General features: G+C 43.8%; 1 protein-coding gene across 9 annotated transcripts in view; it reads left to right on the top strand.

Annotated features, from left to right (window-relative positions):
- SLC15A2 (solute carrier family 15 member 2) overlaps positions 1 to 23,195 on the top strand; it is a 63,402-nt gene that overhangs the window by 8,368 nt on the left and 31,839 nt on the right. The window contains exons 3-8 of one of the 9 annotated variants that reach the window (XM_071746671.1): positions 9,310 to 9,374; positions 16,942 to 16,988; positions 17,978 to 18,087; positions 20,214 to 20,301; positions 20,919 to 21,060; positions 22,892 to 22,984. In XM_071746671.1, coding sequence (XP_071602772.1) covers positions 18,040 to 18,087; positions 20,214 to 20,301; positions 20,919 to 21,060; positions 22,892 to 22,984 — 371 coding nt within the window. In that variant the 5' untranslated portion in view covers positions 9,310 to 9,374; positions 16,942 to 16,988; positions 17,978 to 18,039. Of the gene's footprint in view, positions 1 to 9,309; positions 9,375 to 12,344; positions 12,404 to 16,659; positions 16,989 to 17,977; positions 18,088 to 20,213; positions 20,302 to 20,918; positions 21,061 to 22,891; positions 22,985 to 23,195 lie in introns of those variants that run through there. The other 8 variants (XM_071746673.1, XM_071746670.1, XM_071746668.1 and 5 more) reach the window with 8 other exon arrangements.

The following is a 23,195-nucleotide window of genomic DNA, read 5'->3' as shown; positions in this document are numbered from 1 at the left end:
CTATATTCTAGCTGAGTTTTAATCACTGGCAATTCTGTGTTTGGGTTGAGGCAGGGAAACACCTAGAAATATTTGATGGAGAGACACCAAACAAACAGATGTGAATCTACATGTTTTACAGTCCTAACTGTAAGTAAAGACATTAACTACTCCTTCACTAGCAGTTGTTTTCAAATCCCTACACCAGGCTTAGAGAAAATGTATATTCTTGAGATTTACCATCAACCAAGTCCTTCCTCGTACTGAGTCTTGTAGTTACTTGATTAGTAATGTGAGGCACAAGGGTACAAGCCACCTAACAGCTTAGCACCAGTGGAAATCTGTTCAATCTCTGCAGTATGTGTTGGTTTTTAAATAGACTTTGCCCCAGATCTGTGTCCCTAGCACATGAAACTGTCCTGCTGGTGACAACCCCCTGAAATCAGTGGGGTTACACTCATACCTCCAGATCTGGTCCTATAGGATCCTCTTGGTCTTCTGCAACCCCATATGCCATTCTACAACTTAAGCCTGGAGTGTGACCTGCCACTGAGGTCCAAGGCTGGCATATTAAAATGTATGGATGTATACATATTTTTTATGTATTTTGACAATATCTCTGTAATTGTTTGAACAGTTCAGCCTGAGGAGGATTGAACTCAGGTATATAGGCAGCATCCCTGCCTGGCCAAGGTCCAGCAGAAGAAGTCTCTGCCATAACCACTGATAACAAATCATGCCAATTACTCAATCAAAACTAAACCCATCTTAAATCAAGATAGCCAATTCAAGAGGCCTTGGGGATGTTTTGAGAAGGATGAACTAATCAGTGCAAAGGGAATTGTTCCTATTTATTACAGAGTTGAAGTTGCCCCCAGATTTGCAGACACTAATTTTGAAAACTAGAATGGACCGTTAGTTTTTAATAAAGAACTTTTGCAACCTGGGAGGTGGTGGTGGAGGAGGAACTGTAAGCATTTCCCCATATGGTTTAGAGTTCATTAGTGCACTCATCAGGCAAAGTATGCAAGAAACATGCAGTCAGATGAATATTCTGCATTTAACCTCCAAACCAGTAATTCAGAAAAAAAGCAATTTCTTCTAAATCTGAGTTCCAGGTGACTGCCTTTTATCTGAGCTCCATTAAATTATTCCCCTGCTAAATTCTCTTGAAATAGGTTGCTTGCTCCAGCAGCTGTTGACTCCCTGAGATAATTTTAAACCCCAAACATTCTGCTTTTATTAATAAAGATTCATCTTCCACTGTGGCATTGTGAGGGGCTTGAGGATGGTGTTTGTGCCTCGGTTTTACCTTTCCACACTGAATCACTGTTTCTGGCATGGGGAAAGGCTGCATGAGCTGGTTCCTGCTTGTCTTGCTGGCTGTGGGTAGTACTGGGGTGCAATAGGGAGGCATGAGAGCCTTTCTCAAGCTGCATTTCAGTGGCAAAGTGATATTCACAAGTGTAGAAAGTGGGGGTGCCTGAGAAGTGTTTGGTAGTCACAGAAGGACTGGGGTTTTGAAGAAGCTGAGTACAGTGAGTTTCCCTCCTGCTTGCCATTCACCAAAGCCTATATCTAATTTTAGGCATTATGCTGAATATGAGCTCTTGAAAACACATGGCATCAGTTCTGATTGCTGATCACTTTTGGTAAGTTGGCTTGATACAGCCAGATCCTTTGAGTTACTTTCCATTTCCCATGAGGGAATGTGAAAAAAGGAGGAAGCTCTAGGGCTGAGAGTGACCAGGTCCAGCCAAGCAAACTCCAACACAATTCTGGTTTCAGCTGTTTATCCTCCCTGTAGAATCACCTGTTTCTACAGGAGCCCCACTCTGGATCACCTACAAGTTGGAAAGGGACCCCACCAATAGCTCTACACTCACAAAGGCACTGAGCAGTACAAAGAATACAAAAGACTCCCCTGAAATACATGAATGATGGATTAAAAAGTTAACGAATCCTCAAGAAACTTTAAGTTTGCATGCAGAAATTGGAGAGGGGAGGTTCACCAGCACATTTTTCTGGCCAAACCCACAGATGAAGATGAACAAAGTCTTCAGGGACAACAAACAGAATTATGTTACTGTGAAGCCAAGAGCTTGTTTCATTGTTCACTGTACTTCAGCATAGCAGACAAGTGCTGCTGTGGCTACAAGAAGAGTAACCTTATATTCATTCCCTACATTCATATCAGACACATCCTAAAGTTTAAACAGTTCATAGGTGGCTTTTTTGCTGTGGTCTGTTTTGTTTGGGTTTTTTTTGTTTGTTTGTTTTGTTTTGTTTGGGGTTGCTTTTTGTTTTTTGTTTTTTGTCTTGGACCACTTCAGTGCTTTCTCCATGGAAATCCTTCCATCTGAAGGCACTCCACCAACACATTTCTTTGAAACTTGCTGCAGATATTTCTGCAAGCAATGTGCTTTGATTCTGATGACAGACATCATGTGAGGGATGTTTGTGGGAGTGGGCTGTTTTGGGGCAATTGTCCAAAATATCCATGAAAGAGCTTCAGATTGAGGGTATGCAAATGCGCGCTGCAAACCTGTTTCTAAGATGTCTGCTCATCCACGTGAAAAACTCTGAGGTGTACAATCTAACCTGTGTGTCTTGTGCCTGCTTATATTGCAGATCACTAATGCAGTCAAAGTATCTGAAATTGTTTGCAGAAACCACTTGGCAAATAGTTCTGAAAAACAAATGAACCTAAGGAAAAAAAATGTCTGTTCACAGAGGGGAAAAAAGCAAAAAGCATAAAATAAGCAAGCTTCTATTATTTTTTTTGTGAATGAATCACCCATCTACAGATCTTACAAAATAACTCTGAGAAGGCTGGAGTCTCTTTTTGCTCTGTTTTCATCCAGTACTGGAAGCAAAAGTGACAGAAATTTCTCTGCAAAGCCTCATCTGATGAGATTTCCAGTCAGTTTCATGAATCAAATTGGTTTGGATTAACTGTGAATAAGCCCTTGGGCAGAACTAACAAACGATGGCTTCATTGATCACAGACACTTCTGTGCTTGGGGTCTGACCCAACACTCAATAAAGGCAATAAGAATCCTACTGGGGCAGCTTATCTGATAGCTGTGCATCCCCCGTGGTTCTCTCCAAGGCAGCTGGAGTCAGCTATTCCCAGACACTGGAAACTGGAGGGGGGTGCATTTTACTTATGGTCCATTCACCCAATTTAGGGGGTTTTGCATCACGCTCAGGGACATGTTCTCTGTACTGTACACTGCTCTTTTTAAAAAACTGGTGTAGCAGATGAGAACCCGTAAGAATCAACCTCATCTTTTCCTCCTGATGCTTTGTTGCCTTGTTTCCCAGCAGTAATTAACAGGGAGGGATGCCTGCTGCTTCTGGGATGGTTTAGCTGTTGGGACAGTTTCCTGGAGGTTGTCTCCACAAGTTACATGTTAACTTAACTCTCTATTGATCCCCTGTCTGAACATTTTCCAGCAGTGCTTGCTCTGAGCCCCCAGGTGTCTGCAATCAACCCCAGAGTAATATTTGAGGAGAGCACTGTTTAAAAAGGCTGCCTCTCCTGAAGCATGCTGTGTGTTTCAAATGTGACAGGTTGTGCAAGAGGACCAGAAACGGTGACATTTGAGAAAGCCTGAGCACTTTTAATCCTTGAACCTGAGCCCAGCCATACGTTCTGACTTTGGTTTGAGAACTTCTGATTCTAATGCAGGCTTTTTTTTCCACTTGGCATCCAAGCCTGGAGCAGACTGTGTCCCCTCTCCAATACAGAAGGGGACAGAAGCCTCAAAAACCCCAAAATCTATCAGAAACTTGCCTCAAAATGAATTCCCCAACATGGGAAGAATGATACATTTTGTGTCATTTCATAATGGTGAAAATCTTATTAGACTGTCCCCTACCTTGCTTTGAAGTGCCTTTCTCTGTGCCTGAGTTCCTCTTGTGCACCCAAATCTCAGCCTCCAACTAAACTAAGGAGAAAGCTGCAGCTACTGCTTCAAGAGGAAAAAAACTTTTCATACCCCTCTGCGTGTTAAGGACATTTCAAAAATAGAAATTAAAACACAGCTACAGAGTCAAGTGTAAAAAGAACAGAGTTTGAAATGAGCCAGAATTGGTGAGATCTGGGTCTTCACCAAGTGATTATGGGATAATTAATTTATGGGATACATCTGTGGACCCAGCTGAGCTGTACTTGGGTGGGGATGGTGAAAGGCTGTTCAAAGGGCAGCATCTCCCACTACTCTGTTGGTGCAGTGTTACTGGGGGGGTTGCATTTGCTGGATGCTTTCCAGGTGTGGTGTGTCAGCCCTATGGCATAGGGGTCAGTAGTTGTTTCTCAGGTTTGAGTATAGCACGACAGTGCCTTTGTAGTGTGATTGCAATGGGCATGTGGCTTGCTTGCTCTCTAGCTGATTCTTATTGTCCTGCTGCCTTCCTGTTGCATGTGCTATGCTGCCCTCAATGTATGCTGTTCTTGAATGCAAATACTGTGAGTTCTCAGTGGTCAGGGAATCCTGATGTCTTTGTTGGTTTTGTTTTTTCTTGAGTGCAGCTGGAGCCTATTTGAAGGACTGGTCTGTATCATAAAAAGGGAGTGAATACAGGTTTCTAGGTTCCCCTTGTACCATAGCTTCACAATCTCTGCTCTGCTTGTAGTCCTTCTGAGGGATGAAAGAGCTAATGCATTCTCTAGAATCTTTATCTTTCCTGCAGAATAATCATGGTTTTAAAGATGTCTGCCTTGATACTACAATGTAATACTCTGCCTGACTAAACCCTAAAAATACGGTGTCCAGTAGATAAAATCATTGAGAATGATCATTTCATTTGAGGCATCAATAACTTCAGTAGAGCTGTTATGACAACAGATCAGCTGCTCAGAAAAATGTCAAAGAAAATTTTCATGTGTGTCAAGTAGCTCACTTTGCTTGCCCTGCAAACTGCAGCTGAGGCTCCTGGGGGTCAGATTTTCTGGAGGTGGAAGGCAAATGCATGTGCTGAGAAGTAAAAGCCCTGACTGAATGGTCGTTCAGCAGTTACGGGCCCAGTTCTTGTTCCTGTTGCTGGTCTCCCTCACAACCTTGGGGTGGTTGCTTTTTCTCCTTGCCCTTTTTGTCAGCTCAATTGCTGGAGCAGTACTGCAGTAGGGGGGCTGTATGGACATTCTGGTTTTTTCTTCAAGGAGTCTGGGCAGCCCCACAGTCTGGTTTTCTGCCTGGAGTGACTGCTTGGAGTCAACCAGCAGCCAAGGCTCCTTATCTCCATATGGGCTGCCACTGCTCTCCCAAGCAGTTGTAGCACTAAATTGTGCTTGTGGAGCCAGATACCATGTTGAAGATGGGACCTGCAGTGAGCATTCTCAAGGCACTGTTTTTTGTTCACAGCTGTTCTTTCAGAAGGTGAATGTCACTTCTCCCCAGCCTAGTGGCAGTTACTTGGGCTGATGGCCCTCAATTTAGAGGCTGATGCATGAAGACAAGTTGGAGAGAGCTTGTGTTTGAAGCAGAGTCTGTGCTGATTAGAGTCAGATGCTATTGCTACAGGGGCAATTAATTGAGAGGAAATGAAAAGAAAGCAATCCCATCTCTCTTTCTAATTTTCTTTTCCTACCTGTTATTGTGAGGCTGCATTAGCTTTACATTTATCTTTAGTTCTGTGACTGCAGTAAAAGCCAGTATTTGAGAAGTCACTGAATACACAGAATTGGTTTTGTATAATAATAACAATAACTTGTTTTAATAATAACTTGTTTTCCCTCTCTGAAAATAAATCTGGTCCTTAGTAGAAAGATTTTCCCATTGCTGGTGGCCAGGACAATTTGGGCTCTGAGTACTTGATTAGAATAACTTTAAGGAAAATTGCCTTCCTGAATCAAGTAAGGATCCATTAACCTGATGAAACAGGGTTTACTTATCTGAGAGGTTAAGACTCAAAACACAGCCTGGGCTGCTTTAGATGAAGCCTTTTTTGCAATGGCATAAATATGAACAGTAATAAAACCACCATCTTTCCTGTCTAGTCAATCAGATCTAGTATAAGAGAGGAATTATTCCTGACTTTATCATTATAGGATTGTCTATTTGGTAACAATTGGAAGTGTCAGGAATGCTGAAAACTGGTTTTATTGCTTCAAATTATTTCTAGCTGTCTTTATCTTGGAAAGAATTAATATTAATCTGAGTTTATATAGTGAAGAAGTATTTCTAGATGAGTAAAAAGCTAAGGAATTCCATGTTGAGTCTCTTCAGTGATTTATTGTTACAGGTAAAACTGAATGAGAGACTGGGAAAAAATGCCATGTACACTTTGCTTCTGAGAGTGATTATAAACAAATCTCTTGCAAGGTACTGAGCACTCAGAGCTTCTTTGAAGTTGATTGAATTTTTTTTTTGAGTGGCCCTCTGCATCTTAAAGGATGGGCATGGCCAGGCTTTCTCAGGTGTAGTGTAGGCATACCTGGAGGTCATGGAAAAGATGATTGCATTTTTTTGGTGTGGGTTTATTAAATCCAGTAAATGTTAGCACTAATGGGTTGTTCTGTCAGGGAGTACCAGTGTGCTCTCCTTTCTTCACGAAGGGCTTTACAGGAGCACTTGGAGACACCTAAAAGCTGAATGCCAAACAGCAAAGATGTGACAGCTGTGGGCACAGGAGATAGAAGGGGTGGTGGAAAGCCTGTACCAGCATATCCCCAGCACTGCTGCTCATACTGCTGGGGTGGAAGTGCCATCTGCCCTTGTCATGCACCACAGACAAGACTGTAGTGGATGTATTAATATGGATACATATTAATGTATGGACACATACATTAATGGACACATCTTCCTCATCTAGCATCTCTTGCTGTAGCTGGTACATGCCTAAGCTTCCTCATGACCCATGGGTACTATTCCCATCTTGCACCTGATGAGCTTTCTCCTGCTTGCCAGGCAGCTCTCCTCTCCAGAGAAATAGCTTCAAGAGAGAAAGTGATGGGACCAGTGAAACCTCTGCTAGGTCTGGGCATTTTGCTTAGCTCAGATACAGATGGGGTTGGTTCCTGGTGTGTAATTAATATAAAGAAGGACCAGATCAATACCTAATAGCTCACCACAGGAAGATACTGGCAATCTGCATGTCCCATGCTGCTGCCCTGCTGCTCAGCCCTGCTCTTACAGCTCCTGGATGGCCACAAACTGTGAAATACCAGAGGTGGTTTTCCTGTGCCATGGGGCAGAGGTGGTGTTTGCACAAGTGAAACCTGCAGAGTGTTTGCAGGTATGGGATGTGGGACTGGGCCATTGTGTGATGGTCACACACAAGATCTTGGGAGGAAGGACACAGGCTGGGGAGAGAAGGCAATGGTCAGAGCAAGTGCCTGGTTCTGTATTTGGTCACAGCCAGAAGATGAGCTCTAGTTAAGCTGCTGAGACAGGAGAGGTTATTTCTGGAAGAAAGGAGTGTTAAGTAGAGGGATGTTAGTGTGCTGCAGGAGAGGCATCTGGGAGAGGCTGTGTACCCCTGGGCCCACTGATGGCAGGTGGATCCTTTGAGGACTGAGAATAGGGAGGAAGAGGCACAGATGGACTCTTCCTTCTCCATGAGTATAACCTTTCTCCCTAAAAAGTCAGAGGTGGTTTGCCATGAGGGCCAGAGGAGGGCAGACTGCTCTGGGCACAGGGTGGCCAGGATAACATCAATTGTGCTACAAAGTGTCAGGATCCTCATACATGCCAAAAAATTAAGTTGAAATCAGTGTTTGTAAAAACAAAAAAAGGTCTTTAATTTTGTGCCTTTGGGACCTGATGCAGGGAAGACCCATTTACTTCCCACTGGAGCTGGTAAGAGGTACTCACCCACACTCACTGCAAGGGGAGACTGGAAAGAACGGGTGGCACTGCAAACTCATTATGAAAATTCAGGCAACCAGAGTTAATGAATCTTGGATGAGCCCCTGCTCTGCCTGGCCAGTGGTGTGGCAGTGGAGGGAATTCCTTGGAGAGGATCTGATGGGTATCCCAGTGGAAATGACCACCCCTAGGATGCAGGAGCTTGTATCATATCTGTCAGTGCTTGCATCTGGGAGAGGTCACTGTCAGAGAACTGACATCTCCCTGCATTAGATCTGCAGGCAGGGTTTTCTGTTTTGTTTTGTTTTGTTTATCAGAACAGAGGTATTTTGGGGATTTACATGTTTTCTGTTCCTGGCAGCTTGCCCTGATGAAACACCGGTTATGCAATTGCAATCTAACTTAAGCTGTAGTAAAAAAATCAGCTCTGTGCTGGGATGTGGTAAGATTACTCTGGATGGCAAAGATTTGAAGTTGTGCAGTCTCCTGGCACAGAGAAGCTTACGAAAAATAAAATAATCTGTCTGTTTACTATGGTGGATGGAAAAAAATGGAAAAGGTGTAATTAATGCCTTCTCTGATATTCTCCCAGTCCTGCAGCTGGATTAAAGAATAAAAACATTCACCCCAGATATACAGGAGATTAGTGCTGCTTGAGTCTTGTTTTATGGCCAGCAGAGTTAAGTCTAGAAAACTTGAAATATGTGCTCAAGGTGCCTGACAAGTGGTGTAATCAGACCTGAACCTGAACCCTAGGGTTCTACAGCCACATCCTGTAGCTATGCCTCTTTCTTAGTTGCCTCATAGTCGTCCCCCCCCTCCCAGGGTGCCAGGCATCCCTGTGAGCTGGCTGCAAGGAATAGAATAGTTACAGGATTCCTGCTGTCTCATTACCAGCTGCCTCTAACTGAAGGAAAGGTTAGCAGTGAGTAAAAGCAGCTTTTTATCTGGAGCTGGGTGGGAGAGGGTGCAGGACTCAGCACCAGAAAGTTGCTACTGGCCAGCTGTGGGGTCAGTGCAAAAAAAAAAGGGAATTCCCAGGGCAGCATCTGTCTCAGAGGCTTGAAGTGAGCATGGAGAGGAGGGCAATGCACCCAAGGGATGACTGAGCTTCAGGATATGACTGTCTTTCACCGTTCCACCAAACCCAAAGCTGCTGCAATCTGCAATATCTTCAATAGCTGAGCTATCCCTCAGGGCCTGTGGCAGAATTAATCAGTAGCTGGTTTTTCCTTTGCTGTGATAACACTACAGGGAGGGCAGCTTAATGGACAGACTGCTGGGCTGGCATGCAAGAGGTTTCAGTGGAGTCTACCTTCATCAGATGTTTATTTCCCTCTTTTGCTCATCTCTGAAATGGAGATACTGATACCAGCAGAGTGGAATGCCCTGAGACCTGCTGCTGTAAGGTACTCTGTAAGATCCTGCTTGTGATGCCACCAGGGAGAAAATGTTATTGGGTCACCAAATGGTGCTTTTCCAAAGTCCCCCCACACCACATCCTTCTTTCTTCCAGCTGAAGGGACCTCCCACCTTCTCACTCCATGAAGGGGACGATGCTGCCTCTGGCAAGTGGACCAGGTAAACCTTCAGAATTTTCTATTCCCATGCTCTTTTTTATTCACAGGTTTTGAACAGAGTGCCCGAGTTATGGCTGAGCCAGACAGTTGTGGTGTTGGGTGTGTGAGGGGCTGGCACCCCTCATTTGTTAGGTACAATAGAAAAGATCTTCAGAAGCAACCACTTAGACCCTTGTAAGTCAAACAGCACTGAGTAGTGTGTTAGAAACTGAGCTCATGTTTCCTGTTTACACCTATCTCAGCTCTCCTTGTCTTTATTTGTTGTGTTTTTTTCAGAGCACTCTCTGTTTCTGACCTTACATACCTATGTGAACAATAAAGCAAGCTATTGCTTTAACTAGGGACAATCACTGAGAAGTGGGCAGCATTCTTAAAATGTTTTAAATCACTGTAAAGGGGAAACAAAGGCCAAGCAGGAAGGGCAGAACATAGAAACATCTCAGGGACTGGACATGTTCCCATGGGTCCAGATTGCCTGGGGCACCTGGATGTCCAATTTATTTGTCCTGAACTTACTGAAACCTGTGCTACCAGTCTGCTCAGAGTCAGGGCACAGCTCCATATCCCATAGCATCAAGTACAGCTTAGAACTGGAGGGGAAAATATCTGGAAATATTCAAGAGGTCACTTCTTGAAGGCCTTTCTCCTTACTGAATACTTAAGTCGTTCCTGATTTTCTAAGCAATATACAGCTTCCTTGGTATTCACTTACTGTTGATCAGTTGTTCTTAAAGACCTCAAATCTCTGGGGTCTCTGGCTTCCAAATTTGTTTCAGTGTCTTTGTTGTACTTCCATCTTGAGGTGCTTGAAGGTAATTTAAATTTGTGGCTGTATTTCGACTGTGGTCAGTTTCCTTCATTTCCTGCCTCAGCTGATCAGCTCTGTCTTTCCCTGTATTTTGCTTGGATGCTCCTCCAATGATGAGAAGAATCCTAATTTTTTCATTCTATGACAGTCTCTTAAAAAGTTTTTTTGAAAGAAAGGCCTTTTGCTGCTGTGTTTCCCCCCCTCCCAGCCCCTAATCTTCTAACAGAAGTCACAAGCATTACCAAGTAAAGCTTTTTATTCTTCTCAACAATTATTCTCCCTCCAGCTTTTCTTCTCTGCTGCATTGTCTGGCCTGTAGTGCTCTCTGGTTCTTTTCTGCTTGTTTTTTACAGTGCTTGCCGAGAGTCTCATACTGCTAACTTTGCCATGCTGTGCTTTGTACTTATCTGTGGTACATCTTCTTTCAATGTGACTAACACTCCCTGGATCCTGGCCATACAGCCTACATTCTGGATTTAAATCCTTCTTACCACTTATCTTTACTTTAACATATCTTGTGTGAATAGCCTGTTCTTTTGTAGCCATAATTAAAGTTTTGCTCCAGTTCTTTCACAAGCCACTTACAATTTACCATTGTCTTTTTTTTTTTTTTTTGTGCTGTCCTTCCTTTCTTCACTTCAGCCTGTGCAGTCCTTGTTTCTCCATCACATGACTCAATAACTGCAGGAATTTATTCCTTATTTCTTTTTGGAATTTGATCTGCAATCAGCTTAGGCTGTTCACTCTTACACATGTAAGCAGTTATGGCTACGTTTCTCTTCACTACAAAGCTTGGATGTCTCTTGGTGTTTCCCTAGTGCACCTTTCTAGTCCACCTGCCCAGTTTCCTACAGTCAACCTTTGTTTGGCTAATAGGAGAAGTCATTAGGAGCTCTGTATCTGTGCTTACCTGGGATTATTTTTGTTGTACTGATAAGATGATGAGAGATACGAGGCTGTGAAACACATGCAACTGGGATTTCAGTGCAGTGAAGAGGGGAAAGATGCAGGTGGCTGCAGGGCCATGATGTGTTTTGATGGAAACCCACTTTTGCTCTACTGCTGAACATACAGAATTTTGCTGTGAGCTGTTCCTGTATCTGCAGAAAATAGCTGAGGCTTTCATCTGCAGAGGAGATGTCCTAGAGCCTCCCTGAAAGGAAGTCTCAGCACTTTAGAGAAGGTTATGGAGGGAAAGCAGAAAGATCCACTGTAGAGCCTTTCTAGTCACAGGTCCAGTCCCTGTTATCATCCAGAGGCAGTAATTTTATTGAAAGATACTGTAGCTGCAGCATAAATTGGTTGATCACAAATATCTGTGAAAGATGCCATGTAGCCTTACAGCCTGTGTTCCAGGAGAAAGGCAGATCTCCTCAGCTGAGCAGGGATGACTCCAGTTTAACTTGAAGATCAAAAATAAATGAAAGTTTAACTATTTTATTGGTGACCAAAAAGCTGCTGTTGTGAAGTGAAACATTAACAGGGTGAGATCAAACCAGGATTGCTTAACAGGATTGCTAACTGTATCCTTGGCTGCATCAGGAGAAGTGTGGCCAGCGGGTCAAAGGAAGTGATTCTCCCCCTCTACTCAGCTCTTGTGGGACCCCACCTGGAGCACTGTGTCCAGTTCTGGAGCCCCTATGACAAGAAAGATATGGATGTGCTGGAGTGTGTCCAGAGAAGGGCCATGAGGATGATCAGAGGGCTGGAGCACTTCTATGCAGACAGACTGAGAGAGTTGGGGTTGGTCAGTCTGGAGAGGAGAAGGCTCTGAGGAGACCTTATTGTAGCTTCCAGTATCTGAAGGGGACCTCCAAGAAAGCTGGTGAGGGACTTTTTTAGGATGTCAAGGTAGTGATAGGACATGGGGGAAATGTTTTCAAACCAAAGGAGAGTAGATTTATATTAGATATTAGGAAGAAATTCTTCACCATGAGAGTGGTAAAATACTGGCACAAGTTGCCCAGAGAGATGGTGGAAGCCCCAACCCCGGAAGTTTCTATGGCCAGGCTGGACAGGGCTCTGAGCAACTTGATCTAGTGGGAGGTGTTCCTGCACATGACAGGGGGGTTGGAACTAGATGATCTTAAAGGTCCCTTCCAACCCTGAAAATTCTATCATTCTATGATTTGTCTTCAGGCACAACAGAACTGGGGTTGTCCAGGAAGCAGCAGGCATGGCAGAGGGCAACGTGCTGCAGGCTGCAAGGGATACCCGAGGTGGTGAGAGAAATTTTAAAAGATTTTTTCTTGCTAATCATAGAAGATACTGAAGCCAAAAAGGCACCAGGGAGGATGAGAAGTTTCTCTTATTGTTACAGGTTGACTAATGACCAGGTGACAGGTTTTAAAATACATATTGGGTACTTGATATTGTTAGTGATAGTATTCTTTACAGTTTTGAGTCTGTAAGATGTAGTGAATAGAGCAGAAATGCAGGTCTGAAGACAACTGGCATTTTTTCCTGGTTGTTCAAGTGATTTGATACATCATTTTCTTAAATTACTTTGAAGTCTGAAAGAAGTCTGGAGGCAATGGAAACCGGTCTGGGTCTGTCTAAATCGGTTAAGCCACACTCTTTCCTGTGATCAAAGAGCTGAAAAAAAAAAAAGCCAGAAGAGACCTGGAGAGGTTATCTTGTCCATCCAGGGCCAGGTCATTAAATCTGAAGTATTGCTGGCAAACAATCATCTAGCTTCTTATAACCTTATCTTAGAGAGAAAGGAGAAAAGCACAGATAAAGGGCTATAAAAGTATGGCCATAGTGTATGAATTAAAAATAACACTTAATAATAAGAGACCAGTGTGGCTGAGCTGAAAATCAATAAAGGATTGTACCACAAGAAGAATGCAGATAAAAATGAAGAGATGAGTGAAGTATAAACAGAGCAAAGTGTGCAGTGCTGCTGCAGGAAGCAGTGAGAATCTGAGGATTGTAAATGCAAAAGGAAAATGAAGATTGTCTTCCTGTGGATTTGGGAATGAGAAAAAGTTAAATGATGAGCCAAAAGTCATAGAATAATGTATGCATAAGAACTTCTGGCTATGCGAGGCATCTGTTAGCTGAATATTACATTTAAGCATGAATCATCCTCCAGATTCCCTCCTCTCATAAAGGATAACTCAGAAAAGAGGAAATTTCACAGAAAGGAGTCTTTACTTTTGTGTTTACCAGTTGAAGTTGTTTAGCACATGTTTTTCATAGAAATTCAGAAGGTCACTTCCATCTGGCTGCTCCGGGACAGAACCTGACATTTAGCCAGTCCCAAATATGTTCTTCATATCAGACATCAGGGATTTCCTGAACCCTGCAGCCCCAGTCACATCATCTCTGTTCCAGTGCCCACCTGTCTTTGCAGGAAGGGAATTTGGTCAAAAGCAGCCCCAGATCTTTTTTTAACTGAAAAAGTCAATTCCTCTTCTCTTCTTACCCTCAGTGAAAATGGAAAGTATTTGGTCTCTGTGTCAGCTTTTCCTGCCAGTGGGTAGGGGTAACATTTGGTAGTCTTCTTCCCTGAATTTCATCTTTTTCATTCTAGAAGTGGTTTCTCCCATTTAGCAACACCATTTTGAGTTCATACCCTGTTCTCCCCAAACTTACTCCATCCTGGTTTTGGACACAAGCATGATCCACATGCTGGCTGTACTGATAACTTTGCTCATAGGAAAGCTCAGGAGTTCCATGTTTGGTGTCCTAATCTGATGAAAAATAACTGATAGCTACTCTGAGAGGGATCTCCCAGATGCCCTCTGTATGGGTGTTTCTTCTGGACCCTCTTTTCCTTGGAAGACATTAGAAACCCTATAGTTAGGCTATATCACATCCACAGCTGCTCTAGCTGGTTACACCACTAACCCTGTCACTGAAGAATAAAACAGTCTGGCTTGACAGCTTTTTTTCCAGTCCATGGCTGGTTTGGAATCCTTATTTTCCTTTTGGTGCCTAAAAGGGATTATTTGATCAAGTATCTCTCTATGGAGGAACATGACTGGGATGTCCTAACCTGCCTTTTTAAAGGCAGTGCAAGTGGTTCAATACTACCTCTAACACTTGAAGGTGAACCTCATCAGGAGAGCACATCTGAGGTATCCAAATGTTCTTTCAGCAGTTTTTGTCTCATTTCACATATATTCCTACTGGTTCATTTTAATGGTGTTACATACCTTGTTACATTTTAGGTTTTTAAGTGAAGACAAAAAATACACAACTTTTCTGGCTTCTCTGGATGAGCTGCTGTTTGCTTGTTTTCTAGCTGAGATAACAGAGTTTCATTTTCCTTCCTCTTTCTCCAGTATCGCAAGCATTTCCAACACCTTTTATTATTGCCTTTTGTGTTCCCTTGCTAGTTGTAATTCATTTTGTGCCTTAGCTTTGCAGTCCCTGTCATTCTGTGCTTGATCTGTTTGTTTCTACTTGTCTTCAGAAATGTCACCTTATTTCTCTTTGTGGTACAATTCCTTCCTGATTTTCAGCTCAGCTACACAGGTTTTCAATCTACTGAGTCTTATTCTGAATTAATCAGTGTCTGAGTTGCTTGCAGTTTTATTCTGTTTAACTTATTCCTGCTGTTTGCCATGGATAACCATTTATTACCAGATGTCTGAATTCCTTTTCTGTCTCAGAAAACCTTCTGCCAGCTGATGACCTAAACATATCTTCAGTGGATTCAACAAGTAGTATGTTAATCCCACTGACTGATAATGTTTTTTCATGCTAGTATTAAATAAAAGGAAAAAAGGAAATAATTTGGCCTATTGTGGCACACAGGGCTATGTACACACTTAGGAAATACAGCTGCAGGAAGCTGAAAATATTAAGGCATCACGTTGCAGCAGCACATGAGACCTGCACAAGGGATGGTGAAACCTTTTCTGTCTTGTATTACTCCTTTCATGCTTCTGCATTTGCTCTGCTTGCCTGTGCACAGCAGGTTTCTAGTGAGAGTATTTTAGAGATCCTTGGGGCAGTAAGGGATACCACCAGGGGCCTCAGAGGTATTCCTGCTGCCTCTAGCACAGAGTACATGCTAACCTGGTGTGCAGGAGACAGGACCAACCTGCACATGTCCTGTCCTTGCACTGCCCCCAACACTGGGTATCCTTTTGAGTCACTCTTGCCTATGGGATGGGACTAAACAAATCCAAGCTGCCTGGAGGCTGCTTGTAGCACTTGAGAAGTGACCCAGGTGAAAAGCAAGGTCCTGCAGGTATGCAAGTACCTGGGAGGGCTGAGGATGAGGAGTTGGTTTGTGACAGTATTGGAGAGGTACCAAATTGTTGATAGCCACTGCTGTAGAAGAAAAAGGAATAACAAATAGGTAGATTTTCCTGACCTCATCTGAAGTTTGGGCTTCATTCCTATCTGCCCACTTAGCAGTAGTGAAACAGAATCCCTGGGGATCTTTAGAGGAAGCAATGGCAGAACATGAGGGAATGTGGAGAGTGTTTCCTCTGCACACTTTATCTTATCTGAGTCCCTTATTTAAGTGTTCCCTATGTCTTTTTAGCAGTACCTGAAGACAAATTGTGGATTTGTGGTGTGAGGAAATGCTTCTTTCCTGGCTTGTGAACTGCAGACCTGGTTCCTGTGACACCCAAGCACTAGCAGCAGCTCTGTACTGGAGCTAGTGATGAGTTTATGGAGACTCCTTGTATCATCTGAAGGTTCTGGATTTGCTCCGTACTTTTGCTGGTTAAGGGAGAAATATTTGGGAAAATTCTTTGAAAATTCGCTTTTTGAAGAAGCCAGATGTAAGGGAAATGAAAAAAACCCTGTACCACTCAACTGAGAGTGTTGCTTTGAGGATGGTTTATGGAAAGGTTGTGAATTTTCTTCTGTAGTTGCAACTGGTACTGGAAGAATACAGGTAAAGAGCTCCTGTATTCCCATGAGAAGGGCATGGAAGAAGGGACAACAGGGTATCTGCAAGTAGCTGAGCCCATATAGCTATAGGGGGATTCCAGGGTCTCTCAGCACAGTGTAGGGTGCATTTGCTACGTAGGTAGCCTGGTGGATGTAAGAAGTAGAGATGAAGCTTGGGGCTGCTCCTGGGTGCTGACTGTGCCCTCTGAATTCAGCTGTCCTATCTGTAAAGGCAAGGTCATTCCAGGGAATGGATGCAGGAATGAACCCAGGGTCACTTCACTCCTGGGTCAGCAAAGAAATTATTTAACAGAGTGCAGGTGCTTGTGACATCAGTTGTCCAAGGGTTGAGCACGATGAGCATTTTAGTAGTTAAGACTTGGGATGAAATTGTGGCTTTTCAATGGAATGAGTTCCCTGTAGTCTCTGCAGAATAGCCCTATCATTACTGCACTGGGAGGGAGATGCATGTTCTGCTCCCAAATCTGTGGGCTGCAGGGGTATCAGGGACCTGGGATTTTTATGCAGCTCACATCTGTTCAGCATACAGTGCTGTGCTGGGCTGGTGCACGTACAATAGCTGGGGGCATGCCAAGGAAATAGGAGGTCTGTGCTGACAGCTCCAACGTGTGAATGATTTAGGCTGTGTTCCCTGACTCTTTTTGAACTCTGGACTTGTATTGCCTGGTAGCATCTCCCTCCCTTTTCTACCCTGGCTACACAAATGTGCTCAATTAGGGTTAACTCAAACTGAATCAAACTTCATGCCTGGTGTTGGAAATCTTCCCAGTCAACTCACCACAGCCACATAGCATGGTGGGAGACAAGGCGAGAGGGGAGATGAACGCCTTTCAGAGAAACGAATCCAAGGAAACTTTGTTCACTTTTATTTCTGCAGGAGATGATCCCCCCAAAGGAGACTTTCCTGTTCAGAAAAAGTGCCCGGTGAGTGTTACAGCTGGTTTCCTTTTCCTTCCTTTCTGTTCTGCTTGCTCTAAACATTGCAAGATCTTTCTGTTCTTTTCTCTGTTGTGCTCTGGCTAGAGACAAACACTCTTTCTTGCTGAGGGCTGAAATAAGCATTAACAACTCTAGGCAAAATCCCTCCATTAACCTGATTAAGTTAAGAAAGTGCAGCTTAGAGGAAAAAAAAAGTGAACTTTCTGAATGTTTGGGGAAAAGGGCTTTGTTTGCTGCCTTTTTCCTGAACATTGTTTTTCATGTGGGAAAGAACTTAGTTCTCTGAAGTGGAGGGGAATGCTGTGCACAAGAGTTAGGGAGCTGACCTGTGTATTTGCCTAGTTTGATGAAGCCCATGAGAGAGAAGTCCCCAGATGCTGCAAAGCAGAAAAAGGCACAGGGATTGAGGACAGGCTGCTGCTAAGTGTTACAGAGACTACTTGTAGTGACAGAGCCTCCAGGTTTACGTTAGGCTCCAATTTAAACAAGAGTCAGGTGAATTTTTTGTTGCTTTGATATTTGTCCAGGTTTTCAGGCTAATTCTGCTGAGTGCTTGCGAACTGTACACTCTATTGAGTGTAGGGAGAATAGAGCTTGTATTGCATCTACTTTGACTTGCAGGGCAATATGGTAATACTTGCTCCTAAAGCTCACAGCCATGTCATTAGCAAGCCAACTATTTAACTAAAAAATTAAGTATTATGCAGACACTAACTATTGGATATCCAGAGCTCCTGGGAAATACTAATCTTTCTCACATTTTGCAGCTAGTCAGCAAGAGGGAGAGGTGAAAACGAATGTCTCCTGTAGCTGGCATTTTAAATGCCCTTCTTTTTTTTCAAAGACAGACTATCAACTTCTGCAATATCTTTAAGAGCTCAATAATCCCACAGATCCTAGACTTACAGTGGTAGCATAGCCCAGCAGACTACCTGTGCATGCATGAATCCCAGCTTAACCTCTTTGCTTTTGAGGGGCTCTTTGCTGGGCAAGGTCATCCTCCCCAGAAGCAAGCAAACTTCACCTGGCTCTCAGCATGGATGAAAAGAGCCCACTTTTGGATGTCCAGGCAGGCCACAGGCAGGTCAGTGATACAGTGTTGAGATATTGCATGAAGGTTTCTGCATGTGCTTATACCATCTCAGGACATACAAGCCAGATGGAAGCACCCCTGCTTGTAAGTTGTTGCTCTGTGTTTGTAACCACTTACAAACACAGGTCCTGGCTCAGGTGCTTGGGGAGGTTTAGCTGGGAAGTCACTGCCTCCTCCTCTGCTTTCCCTGCTCATCTGTAGGAGGTGCTGGACCCAGATGAGGTGTGGCTGAAATGGGTCACTACCTGCTTTTCTGTCACTGCAGGCTGCAGCATGGCATGCATAGCTCTGGCAGCTAAATCCAGCAGGGCTTGTGCATGGGGTGTGGATGGGTGAATTTAGCCAGCAGGGTTCTGACACCTGGCTATCTGGGTTTGAACAGTCATGCTCTGCATCTCTGTTAAATGTTAGTAAAATCTCATGAGTACTGATAGCAAGCTTTGTGAAAAAGTAAGAAAAATGGTCTCTATTACACATTTTTACTTCCAAGATCAGAAAATGCCTCCAAGTGCCCACAGGAAACATTTGCCTCTTATGGCTTTTCTTTTTTTATTATGAAAAACTTTCTGAAGAAAGGTATTCTGTGTGTGCAGATGTGTGTATGTTTGTACATTTATAGCTTATATGCCATTTTTAGGCTAATCTAAAAGCAGGAGGCCCCAGAGAGCTTTCTGAGGGAGCCCACTCTGTCTTACAAACCATATGCTGAGCATTGTGGTTTTCAGAGTGAATATTAAACGAAATGGGTAATGACAGCTTTGCTCTAGTAAAGCTAAGAGGCCAAGGGATTCTTAATAAAAAAGTAGCCCATAAGTAGCAAGAGAAAAATATATATTTAAAAGGACAAAAAAGTATTTCTTTAGAGATGCTGGGTTAAGTGGTGGAAGGGGTTGTTTGGTTTTGTTTGTGTTTAGGTGGTTTTTTTCGTGGACAGTCAGTCCCTTGTTACTCATATATAATGTGGGGCAAGACAGCATCATTAAGCTAGGCTATTCAAAACTTGATGATATTTCTTTGGGAATTCAAATAAGCTCAGGTCTCTTGATGGCGAAGTAAACCTAAATAAACACATCTATTTTGGTACCTGTATTTGCATTTGGAACTCTGGGAAGAAATACAGGAATTCATTATTTCTGACACCAGGCACAGAAATGCGTGTTAAGAAAAGTTCATCTCACTTCAAACCATAAATATAAAGGCAGCTGTTGATATCACACTCCCCCCCCAGCCCCTCAAGGGCTCCCCAAGTTGATGGCCAGTCCCTCTCTCCCAGTAACTGGCAGAGGCTGGGCAGTGCTGTCAGAACCTGCTTTCCTTGTTGTGAGGCAGTGGAACTAAGCAGCTTCCAGCTGCTTAACTTGGTCTGCAGTGGGGTACAGGGGGGATGGAGGCCCACACAAGGTCAGGCCAAGACTCATCCGCTTAAATGCCTTGTGTTTTACTTGGAAACTGCTGAGTTTAGCTGAAGTAAAGTCTGAGTGGCCACATTCGGACAGGCTTGACAGTCCCATTGCTGTTTTGTTTAGTTTTGATTGATGAAGTGAATTATCCATAGCTATGCCAGTGTTCTTGGAATACGGAATGGAGGCCGTGCCTGAGGGAGTGCAGGACACACGGTTTGGTGCAAGTGAGGTGTGGGGATGGAGGGCACTGGTCATGCAGGAGGGAGCAGCTTCACATGGAAGCAGACAGCAGCTCCCTGAGGTCTGCCAACTGTTGAGGCAGGGCCTGGTACTTGGGGAGGGAGCAGGTTTGGGGCAGGGTAGTAGCTTTATGTGAAATGTAGGAGAAAAGGCATCTGAGGGTGTTTTTGAATTGCAGTAGAGTCAGTAAGACACTTCCACTGGAGTTCCTGGAGCTGTGAGCATGGTGGACTGCTGACAGTCCAGAATCCCCATGGCAGTCCTCAGTTGGACCTGTGCTGGGCAGGCTGATTCCCTGGGGAGCCTTATCCAAAGCAAGAGACATCAACCCTCCCTCCTTTGAGTCTGACCCACAGGCCAGTCAAGCACCAGTGGGCACCTGGTTTTTGGACCAGACTCCTTCATGGTCCAGGGGCTATGTTGCTGGGGTGAAGGCCTTCACAGAGCTGACATAGTCTCATTTCTCTCCTGCAGAAACTCTGTGGCTCCAACTACCCCTTAAGCATTGCCTTCATTGTGGTCAACGAGTTCTGCGAGCGCTTCTCCTACTATGGCATGAGAGGTATGTGGCCTGTGCCTGGGAAGCTGCTTTCCCACCCTTAGGTTTCACTACACACTGGCCTGGGGTTCCAGGGCTGTGCTGTGTGTGGTCTCAGCTGTCTTTCAAAGTAAATTGGCATTTTGGGGTGCAGGTATGAACAGTGTACTCTAACGTTGATGCTACCCCTTCTCAGAGTAGAAATAAGGACTAGAATATTCCAAATGTACCTTCCAATCTACATTTTTGTATGATTCTCTGTATCAGGCTTGGTTTCCCCATGTGCAACATACTTCATAGTTGTGTGCAATCAGTGTGCTTGGGAATTGAATCATACAGGCACCTAATTTGCAAATAGAAAATGTGCATAAACAGAACTACAGGCTACAGTAGGATAAGCTACAAAATATATTTTCCAACTAAACATTAATGTTTATGAGCTAATAATGCCTAACACTCGTAAATCTCATTTTAGCTGTTCCTCTGTCATGGATTATGAGGAACAGGTCTGAAAGCAGAGATCTTTCCAAAACAGTCCTCATAGCTGCTAGGCAAATCAGCTATTTTCTTGCCACCATGATTCTGCTTACCTGCAGAGACAGACATTAATTATCTGATATGATTTACTTGTTTTCTTTTAGCTGTCCTGACACTATATTTCTTAAGCTTCTTCCACTGGGATGAGAATCTCTCCACTGCTGTGTACCATGCCTTTTCTGCCCTATGTTATTTCACACCTGTCATTGGAGCCATCATGGCAGACTCGTGGCTGGGGAAATACAAGTAAGTGAAGGCATCTCTCAACTTCACACAGTGTGTATCTACACCATGCAGTCTGTGCAAGGCTAGGGCTGTGTGTGCTCCCAGTTTTGAGCTAGCTCAGAGTGCAACAAAGACTCACTTGGGAAGGTCAACTCCTCTTTGTTAAGGGATGAACATCTAATCTGTTTGCTCATGCTGTTCCTGCTCCTGTTTCACCCAAGGGCCAATAAGCAACAAAGTTGGAACAAATCAAATGTCACAAACACACTTTTCCTCTGCTGTCTTTCTCTATTCACACTGAGGAAGCTGAGGTGTAGGGTAATTAACCCTCAGTTAGCCCAGATCTCCTCCTGAGGAAGCATTGTCATCCTTCAGGTCTCATTATTTCAGATGAAATGTCACTAGCTCTACTACATTTATGCTTTCACAGCACAGGAAAGGTGTGAGCACACCCATGTTATTCCAGAGAAACCTGGGTTCACTCCAACCATCTCCCTCAGCACAAAACCAGGTAAACTCTCCCTGACTAAGTTAGGCAGCTGTCTCTTACACTGTTAAGTTGCAGGGCCATCATCTGCCTCAGTGGTGGTGAGCAGCTGGATATAGGACTTTCTTTTCTTGGCACTGTTTGTTCATTGTTGGAGGAGTCTTGGCTGTCAGAGTGATGAAGTGGAGCTGAACCCCGCTCTCTAGTCTTAACATCTGGCAGAAGAGTCTCAACAGGAAAATACCAGCTGCCATATGCCTTTCCAGCAGAAAGTTCTTAAGGAGATTCCAATGTTATTTTTTTCATTCAAAGGAATAAAAGAATTACTAAAATTGAGCACAAAGGAAAAAAAAACCCAACGGTGAGGATTTATTCATTATTTAAGGTCACCTAGCAATGCTCATTGATATTTGAGGATATCTGTCTTGCAGCATGATCTTGGGAGAAGGTAAATCCTTATGCAGATCTTGGTGTGTTAGGCTGTAGGCTTTCCCTGAAGTAATACCTATTACTTAGTGGGAGGTGGCTTTTGCTGTAGTAGCTGAACCTTAGCCAGTACCAAGGACAGGATAACAGCTTAGATGTGCTTTTAGGAATTATTTGATGTGGTTTTAAATTAACTGTTGCAACCATGGTTTGAATGGGTTAAGACTGCTTCCATACTTAGAGCTCATAGTGTTTCCTCTAGTGCCTCTGTCTTAACAAGTCCTTCCATTACCTCTGTGTGTGTCCAGTCTGCACATAAATACATAGACACTTCTCAATCCTGAAGGTGACCAAGGAATAGAATTCAGTCAAGAGCCTGATCCTCTGAGTCAGATTTCTTCTCCCTCACCAAGATATGGGGGGCAGATGGATGAGCTCAGTCCTCAGAGACACTTAGGGTCTAAGACAGACTTTGTTATTGGGAAATCACACTCAGAATTATGTTAATCAGGTAGGTTGAATGTAGGCAACAGTCCCTATAGATGCCTTCTAGTCAGGGGAATCTGTTAGGCACATGCTACAAAAAGCCAGTTATTAGTAATCTGGAAACTGAGTTGGACCTGAACAGTACTCTTCTATTTGCAGTCTTTCATGCATGACAAGATTGGAACATTTTTAGTTTACTCTGCTCAGCATCCTCTGCAAAGAAAGCAAGGGCTATCCCTTCTTAATCTAAACCCACTTGCCTGTCTCTTTCTTCCAGTGCACCCAGTGTTAAGACAAAAGAGTTATAGCTGCCTGCTGTACCAGTGATATGAGCAAACCAGTTCCTTGTGTGTCTGCCAAGTAGACCTGGCATATTGGGAAACATGGGTGCACTGGTTTTGGATTGTACATCAACCCAGCACCTTCAGTCACTGCTGTTTGCTTTCCTCACAGGACGATCATCTACCTCTCCATTGTGTATGTGATTGGCCATCTGATAAAGTCAGTGGGGGCCATTCCATCCCTAGGCAACCAGACCGTTCATGTGTAAGTAGCTGTTGAAGGTGCAGCCTGTGAGGGTTTACTCAGAACTGTCATTTGTTTCTCCTCCAGCAGTTTGGAGGCTGCTCATGGGGTTTTTTCATAAGGGGAGGGTTTGGGATATCTGAGTAAGAATAGAAGGGCAGATGAAGAGTGAATGCACCAGGAGCTGGAAGCCACCACAGGGACTCCAAGCCCTTTGAGACAGGGATCTCTG

This window comes from Heliangelus exortis, chromosome 6, assembly GCF_036169615.1.
Source record: "Heliangelus exortis chromosome 6, bHelExo1.hap1, whole genome shotgun sequence".
Classification (NCBI taxonomy): Eukaryota; Metazoa; Chordata; class Aves; order Apodiformes; family Trochilidae; genus Heliangelus; species Heliangelus exortis.
This window is presented reverse-complemented; position numbering and strand designations above follow the sequence as displayed.